Source organism: Triticum aestivum, chromosome 1B, assembly GCF_018294505.1.
Source record: "Triticum aestivum cultivar Chinese Spring chromosome 1B, IWGSC CS RefSeq v2.1, whole genome shotgun sequence".
Lineage (NCBI taxonomy): Eukaryota > Viridiplantae > Streptophyta > Magnoliopsida > Poales > Poaceae > Triticum > Triticum aestivum.
The window spans coordinates 107,513,371-107,522,231 of record NC_057795.1 but is presented as its reverse complement, the minus strand read 5'-3'; the positions used below and the strand labels follow the sequence as shown (position 1 = coordinate 107,522,231).

The 8,861-nt window shown below is 49.0% G+C and overlaps 1 protein-coding gene across 1 annotated transcript; it reads left to right on the top strand.

Moving 5' to 3' along the window:
- The first annotated feature begins 6,035 nt into the window (after positions 1-6,035).
- LOC123077559 (uncharacterized) lies at positions 6,036-8,647 on the top strand. Its single transcript, XM_044499849.1, has 3 exons — positions 6,036-6,041; positions 6,300-6,686; positions 7,153-8,647. Exons 1-3 carry the CDS (start codon positions 6,036-6,038, stop codon positions 7,465-7,467), a joined length of 708 nt encoding a protein of 235 aa, XP_044355784.1. The 3' UTR covers positions 7,468-8,647.
- Positions 8,648-8,861: the final 214 nt, after the last annotated feature.

Sequence of the window (8,861 nt, the reverse complement as noted above, 5' to 3'; positions counted from 1 at the left end):
GTTCGGATCCGCCTTCTTGTATCACGTCTTCACCATGGCCCAGGCCTCCTTGGCGCCTTGACGGCAGGCCGATATCTTCCACAGACGGAAGCGCTGCCGTGCTCCCTGAAGCTTCTCGGCAAGCCCTTCAAGGCTTTTTGGTAGGGAGACGGACGGCCATAAGGCCTGAGCGACGCCACTCATCGCTTGCCGAACACGTTCGTGCAGTTGCATCAGCTCGGGGAGTTGGTCACCCGTTGAACCGGGTATTCCCTCCGCAGGGCGACCTGTGAGCACACCTAAAGACACATTTCTGTCAATCGACTTCCTCGCCGAATTCTTATTTTCAAAGGAATTTGCTCAAGCACTTACTATAAATGCCGCGACGAAGCCGCTGATTCTCCTTCACGGAGCCAGACAGCTGGGCCCGAACATCTTTCAGCTCTTCTCCTAGATGGGTGTGGGCATCTTGGAGCTTGTTCCTCTCCTGCTGCACCTTCATAAGCACCCTCTCGCCGGCCTTCAGCTGACGCAGTAGCTGTTGCTTGGCCGGATCTAGTCCGGCGCCCTCTGCAATATTATTGTTAGATTTACGCACACGCCGCACTTTGTTAACTACTTATCTTTTCGAAGTATGTATTACCAGCAGGGGTCTCTGTGGCTCCCCCTGTGGCGGCCAGTGCGGCCTCAAGTTGGGTCTTGCAGTCTTGAAGCTCCTGGGACAGGTGGGTATTCTTCTCCATAAGATCCTGCATAATAAATGATCCTTAAATTAGTTATTTTAACTATTTTAAGTCTCGGGGGCTACTGGCATATATAACTATTAAAATTACTTACCCGTATGTCCTTCACATACTGCTCCGTGGCTCTGGTTAAACCATCTTGAGCGGCACGGAGGTGCGCGTCTCCCGCATCAAAGGCATTCAACGCCTCCAGGGAGAAACACGCGTCACGAAGAACTGTCCGGCGACGCCTGTGATTCATGGCGCTCTCCACCTCAGACCAGGTGGTGGACAGCCTGTCGGCATCCTCCGTTGGAGGAGCATCCGGCTCATGCCTTGTGTTTGCCTCCCCTTCCGGACCACGCGTTGGAGCATGGCTGGCGGAGGCTTGATTGACAACCTCTCCGGACACTGCCGGTGAGCGCTCTTTCTCCTGGAAAAGTTATGAGCATTAATATACCTCCTAGGGATCCTTCCCTTAAACAGCGGTGCGCCGTACCATTGCGGCGACGTTTCGATTCGCGTCGCACTCCTCTTCCGCCTGCTGGGCCGAACTGACCCTTGCTGGTCAGCCGCCGCGGGTTCGGCTTCCCGCCTTAAAGGCGCCTCCTGCGATGCACCATCGGTATAGGATGGTCAGAAATGAGCATGGATCAAATGATGGTGTCAAGACCTCAGTCGTAGTCACCTGGGAGGCCGGAAATAAACCGGGGTAGTCAGCCGTAATGGCGACTAGAGCATTGTCCATGCTAAGTTGGTGGAACACCCTGTCAATCAGCTCCACCTTTATGTCCGGATCCTCTTCGGAGGCCGGATCAAGGGATCGTTCCGGATCCTCGGGCTATGGAGTTAGGCTTTGTATGCCCTCCACGTCCCGGTGCAGCTCCTGCATCGAAATCACAAAGTAAGATACTTGACTTTGGAAATGTGGATCGGATAGATGAACGTCCGCTTACCCAGCTCCGAGGGTTATTCATGGAGAATCCATTCAATGGACTCGTGCAGAGGAAGTCCTCCTCCTCCCCCTTGTACAAGCCGGATAGGATCTTTACCAGATCGGCGGCCGAGCCCGGCCCTCTGCGGCCATGACGGGTGGCGTCATCTTCCCCGTTGAAATCCCACATAGGGTGGCCCCTATATTGGAGCGGCTGCACCCCTCGCATAATGCACGTGGCCATGATTCCAATCATGGTCAATCCGGAGTGGGCCAGTAACCTAGTCCGGCCCATCAGATAATGGACGCTCCCATCATCCTCCCGTTGAGGGCTCTGCGGGCGCCAACTCAGGTGTTTCTTCAAGGGAGCATTGCTGAACTCCGGGAGGCCGATCCGAACTGGATCCGGCAGAGGGGCGTCCTCCATGTAGAACCATTCCGAAGGCTAGTCTTCGGACGCCTTCTTCGGGGTGCCGGATAGATATCCGGTCCCGGCGATGCGCCATATTTCGGCTCCGCCCACTTGATATATTGACCCCTCGTGAGAACGGGGTACGAGGCAAAACAATCTCTTCCACAGCGCAAAATGGGGCTCGATGCCCAAGAACAGCTCGCAAAGAGCTACAAAGCCCGCGATGTGCAAAATGGAGGCAGGTGTAAGGTGGTGAAGCTGGAGTCCATAGAACTCCAGGAGCCCCCGGAGAAACGGATGTATGGGAAATCCGAGTCCCCTTATTAGATAAGGGACGAAGCATACCCGCTCTCCTTTGGAAGGGTTGGGGACGCTCTCCGCCTGCTTTCCACCCCTGAAGGTGGCCAGTCCGGCTCGAACCGGAACCATGAAGGCTGGGGGAAGATAACCCTCGGTTTGGAGCGCCACTAGCTCGCTGTGTGGAACTGAGCATCTCCCCCAATCTCCTGGCTAAGGGCTGGGAGCGCGAGAGGAGGAGCCGCGTCGACTATCCATGATAGAATGGATTTTTGTCAGAGGTGCTTCGATGAGTACTTGCGGAAGGAGGATGGTGTGAGTTGGATCTAGATCCTCGCCTCTCTTATAGGCGGCTCATTCGCACGGCTAGGGGGTAAAATGTAAAAATACCCTAGCTTTTCACATTCATACAACACATGGAAGAGGGCCGTAATTGGGCGTAGAAGCCAAGGAGCGCAACATTTATAAGGAAGCCAGACACTATTCGACAGGAACATGAAGTTTGAAGGAGAACCCGCCTTGCAATGCCGAAGACAATATACGCGCCAGACTCGTCGTCACTAAAGCCTCGTTCGGGGGCTACTGAGGGAGTCCTGGACTAGGGGGTGTCCGGATAGCCGAACTATCATCATCGGCCGGACTCCAAGAATATGAAGATACAAGATTGAAGACTTCGTCCCGTGTCCGGAGGGTACTTTCCTTGGCGTGGAAGGCAAGCTTGGCGATACGGATATGTAGATCTCCTACCATTGTAACCGACTTTGTGCAACCCTAGCCCTCTCCGGTGTCTATATAAACCGGATGGTTTAGTCCGTAGAATAACAACAATCATATCATAGGCTAGCTTCTAGGGTTTAGCTTCCTTGATCTCGTGGTAGATCTACTCTTGTAATTCCCACATCATCAATATCAATCAAGCAGGACGTAGGGTTTTACCTCCATCAAGAGGGCCCGAACCTAGGTAAAACATCGTGTCCCTTGTCTCCTGTTACCATCCGCCTAGACGCACAGTTCGGGACCCCCTACCCGAGATCCGCCGGTTTTGACACCGACACTCCTCGTCTCGCACCGTCGCCGCCCCGTCGTTCCTCCCGCAGCCTCGCGCCGCCCGCTGTGCCCTTCGCCGCCTCCCGTAGCCGCGCCCTTCGCCGCGGGTCGCCGCGGGAGCCGCTGCTGCAGGTCGCTGCGGGTCGCCCCGCGGGAGCCGCCGCGCCGTTAGCCCACCGCCCAGCTTGGCGTTCGCCCCGCGGGAGCCGCCGCGCCCTTAGCCCGCCGCCGAAGCCACCCGACCGCCCAGCTTGGCGTCCGCCCCGCCGCCCGCCGTTCCTCTTCTGCTTCCCGACGGCCTAATGCAAGTAAGTTTCTTTTACACTTTCCACCAAAGGGATTGAGCAACTAGGTGGTAACAGATGCGCAATATATCGGCCACTCCTATCCTATTACTATGCTTCTTACCAATGCCTAAACTCGTCATTTGTGTTTTCTCAAAAGATGAAGAGAAGATTATCTCTGTAAACTAGAACTTCTGGTAGGTCTTTTGCTTTATTAGTGGCTCTTTTCTCTGATGATGTTCACGTCGCCCAAGCCCCATTTACAGTGAGGTGAATTGATGCGATTATATCTTCATGCTAACAGTAACACCCTTTTTGTTTCAGACAATGACAATGATCAGCACATGTAAAGCCGCTTTTATCTATGGGGAACCCAGAGACTGTTGCTCCCCCACCAATGCTTGATTGTAGCCAATCATTTGTAAGTTCCTTTTACTCTCCAAATCCTGTAAGATCTTTTACATTTCAAGGTGATTACATATCCCATTTATATCTCCATGGTTCACTTATGAGTTCTTTAAATTCGTTTATGATTTGTTGGGTTTTGGAGATCTTATTCATTCTGCTATGGCTTGGCCTCATCGAGAAGATAATCTTTTTACCTCCTTATTGCTGAGTTCAATTACTGTTGCTTACCGTTGCGAAGCAACAGAACACACTAGAAGTGTTCTCTTAAAGGATAAAGAAGTGCATAAACAGATCTTCCATTGTTTTCGCATTAAGGGCTTGAGCTTTATTGACCGCTTCAGAAATAATGGAAACAAATGGATAGGATTGACTGAAATCATATTTTGATCCTGCCAATGCACATGATAGTGGTCATATTTAATTATCGGCCACTCCTATCCTATTACTATGCTTCTTACGTTGTGTGCCTGTATGAATTTCCCAGAGAGCCGCCATGGGCACTCTGGTTGGCAACAGCTTCTCCACCTCTTCTCTGGTGAGGAAAACGTTGCATGATATTCAAAGAATATGCAACTTTCCTACATGATTCAGTTTCTATAATTTCCTATTGTTGTGGTTATGTAAAAAAATGTCTAGACCAAGATTATTTATTCTAGAAAGGAAAAGGTAAAAGGAAGAAGAATAGTACCTCTTTCAATACCACGGTTCATGGCGAACCAATGCCAGTGTTATGTGTTTGCTGATTTCTTAACCAAACTAATGATTTGGTACAACTTCTGTTGTTTCTTCTATATGATATCAGTTTTTCAAATCACAAAAGTATTTCCCTAGCTTTGTTTTTGATATATGCAGGCTGACGATTCTAAGTTATTGGGCTTCTGCTACAAACTGAAGTAAATCCTCTATGTCTTTGCATTGTGGACTTGGGCACTGAACTTTCAAAAATAGTATGACCTCGACCCTTTAAATGTAACTAGCAAAAAGGGTCCGTGCGTTGCAACGGGAGAAAAATATCGTAAAACCTGCTCCGTGTGATAGTACGCGCCATTTCTTATATACAGTTCTGATAAACATAAGTAATAAGTTTATACTGTTCATTTTTTGAAGTATGAAGTATGGACGCAAAGAAGCCACCCTAACATCCTTCATTTGATGGAAGGGTAGGGGTGCATGGAATAGTCTAGTAATCGGTTCTATATTTTATTTTTGGGAAAACACAAACATTTTATTATTTTAAAATAATTAAACAATTTGAATTTTTAATCTTTTAGCAGAACTGAAACATGTTTTGAAAATGAACATTCTTTACACATGTTTTTCTGAACGAGAATTTTTAAATATAATTTTAATTAAAACATTTTTGGGGGATTCTAAGATCTTTTTTAAACATATATATATATTTAAAAACATGTTTTTTTTAAAACAAGAAAAGGTACGCGATTTAAAAAAAAACACACTCGATGCCCATACTATGTAGTATAAAGTTGAGAAAGTCGTAGGGATGTCCTTGGATGGCGCCTCCTTCAGCTTAGCACTGTCATCAGCTGGAAGAGGAATGTTGTATTTGTTTCTAGCCGGATATACAGATGATGGGATTGTTGTATACTATTCGAGGGTTTAATAACTAATTCAAAAGTTTTTGTAGAATTTTCAAAAGATTTTGTTGGGCGAAAGAGTAATGGTGCATTGAATTGGGATTGTTTATACAAATTTTTTGTTAATATTCGAAAGCAAAGAGATAATGTTGGTTATTTGTTTTGCAAGATTATATTTTGTTCCTTTTCTTTTGCATTATTTGAACTTGGCCAACATCACCATAAAAAAGCAAGCTTTTCTGTGTTACCCATCACATGTAAATTTCAATTGGATTGTCTAGAAAAAAAAGGTAAACTTCAAGATGCATCGTGATCACTCTTCATCCAACCCTCTCTCTCCTTCTTATCTCACCAACGATGTCGGTAACATCCAGAGTTGGGGAATATCTTAATTGCCAAGTCCCGGTGAGCTCCAAATATCTTCTTCCTTAAGAACTATTTATTCAAATATTTTACTCATTTTTAATTATTGTATATCACATGATGTATTCATAAGATGTGGTAGGCATAAAAATTAAACTATAACAGTGTCAACAAACAACAGTAACCAATTATTACCAATTATTATATTGGTGCTCATTTAGAAGAAAAATAAAATGCATTCGGTGCTGGCACGTATAGCAACATCTAGGAGCTTCTGGTCGGTGCAGCCAACTAAAAAAGCAATCCACACCGAGAGCTATCTCCCACTGCGTGCCTTATCCACTTCGCCTCTTCTCCCTGCTCCAGCCACACACACACCCACGCGACCGTGCTCCAGTCCACGGCGCCGCGTTCCCCTTCTCTCTTCCCTCCTCTCTACAATCCTCCAAGCTTTCGTCGGCCACTTGCGGGGCGGCTGCGTATGGGCTCCAGGTGGCCGGGGCTGCGCGGCGGGGGGGGGGCAGGCTGGGGCTGTGGCGGAGGCGCGGCAGCGGTGGCCGGCGGCTGCTTGAAGGGGCCGCGTGGATCTGCCGCCGGGGCTTCGGATCGGCGTTGTCGTCTGAGCCCCGAGTTTTCGACGCCGAGGTCAGCGCTCCTTGAGCATTCATGTACATTCGTCCACAGCCAGTGGATGAAATCGATCCAGCGTCGTAGCTAGCTTGTACTGCTCCATGTGCAGACATGAGTTTTATCAGAGCCGGTGAAGCATTTGCACTTCAAGCTACCTCTGACTCCTTCATTCACTGTTTAGTGGCTAGGCCATCAATAACGGAACTGCTGCGCAGACGACAACAGTATGCACGACAGATGAACGATGCGGGATCAAACGGTCTGCTGGACTCTGCTACATGCATGGACGGACAGGGATCTGTTGTCGTGCATGAATCGTGCGCACATCATCGTGTGTGTAGCACTGCTCTATTGCTTTATCCATTGGGCAATCTGCAGCAGTATATCTACTTGGCAATGACAAACATATACTGATCGATGATATACACTTGTAGATTATGGTGAATTGTACTTATCCGCGCTTATCTTTTGGTCTGAACAGAGCTTGGCGATCCAGAGGGTGCTGGTCTCTGTCGGTGGACATTCGATGACAAATGAAAAAAACAGAGGCAACCAATTCAGCGAGGCCGCCCACCCAGCAAAACGCACCAAAGAACCAATTCTTTCTTTACCAGAGAAGAAGAAGGCGAGGCCCAATCTCAGCCGCCGTCCGTCCTTACCTGCCTACGTCCGGCGGGCCGATGGGGGGCCCGACCTGAGGCGACATGGCCCTCCCAAGAGAGAAGCAGGCGTCGGGGCTGTGCAGGCCGTCCATGGCGATGGAGACGCCCGGGCAGGAAGGGCTCAATCCGGATGAACCAGCCCGCACCGAGCCCGGCCGCCTCAAGAGGAGCTCGTCTCTCTGCCTGCCTGCGGCTCACCGGAGCTGCCATCGCCGGCGACCGCCTCCCTCACCTTGTGCCCCTTCTCCTTCGCCTTTGTTCCTCTCTTCCCCGAGGAGCAGGGAGCCGGCGAATCCGTCGGTCAGGAGCTGGGCGGCGCGCCGGCGCCCTCCATCATCGCGGCCGTTTGGGAAGGGACGCGGTCCTGGTCGATGCGGTGTGTGGCAGGCGACGCAGGGCAGGAGGTGGCGGTGGGATGAAGGTACATGCGATGGGGCACCGGCAAACAGAGGCGGACGATGGAGGTGCTGCAGGAGCGGCGCTCGACTGCGAGGTGAGGAGGAGGAGCAGAGGAAGGGGAGGCTGGAGGTGATCCTCGCTGACGATGGTGGGACGCAGGCGTGAGCAGGAGGATGAGAGGAAACGGGACAGCGGCCTGCTGGTGGCTGCCGGTGACGCCGGGTGGCGAGGGGTCGTCGGAGCGGCGTCGTGCACGCCGGCGCCAAGCGGCGGCGAGTGGCCGTCGGTGGAGTCTTGGAATGGATAAGGAATATAAGGGCTGACTGCAGACTGCGGGCTAAATTTTAACTAATGCAGGGGCTCTTTTGCAACAATGAAACGTTTTTTAGGAACTCACTTGATAAAGGACTGCGAGTTGAATTCAACAAACAATAGGGGCTTTTTTGAAAACATGACAATGACGGACGACAAAAACCTAATTCTCTTTATTATTTGGTAAAGATAAAGATGATCGTTTAGTTCTGGTTGCAGCCGTTGATAATGCGTCTACGTATTTTCTTTACTATGGGTTAATTGTTATAACCCATAGGTTACTAGGATTTGTGCTTTAAATGATTTTCTTACCCTTTTGTGCAAATGAGGCACAAGATCGATCACATTTATGCAGAGTATCCCGGCCCCGAATTTTACTGGCAAGCAACACCAATTTGGATTATCCAGATAAGCCAACCATATGTTTGATTAGGAAACAGCGAACCAGTGTTGTATATTTCTTCTTTTCCCCTGATGACCATGTTCGTTCTTCTGGACAGTTGGACACGGCATATCTATTTGCCTTCTCCTAATGTACAAGCCATTTAAGATTTTATTCGTTTTCTACTAATGTTACTTCATATGAGATCAAGGTTATGACAATCTGCAATTTTTTCTGCTAGCATATATGTGTTCTGGATGCATTGATTTTGTTGGAAATATGAGAAATTTACCGAATGATTTTATTAACAGAAATAGTAGATAAAACATGACTAAAATAGCAAATATAAAGCAAGTCATGCAATCTGACAGAGAGAAGGTAAACATCGTCTGCATATATGAACTTGAGGTAAACACATCTAGAACAGTCACTAGA

Excerpts from the sequence above, each read along its gene's own strand:
- LOC123077559 (XM_044499849.1), top strand. Across the intron at positions 6,687-7,152 it reads CCCGAGTTTTCGACGCCGAG|AGCTTGGCGATCCAGAGGGT; the intron begins GTCAGCGCTCCT and ends TGGTCTGAACAG.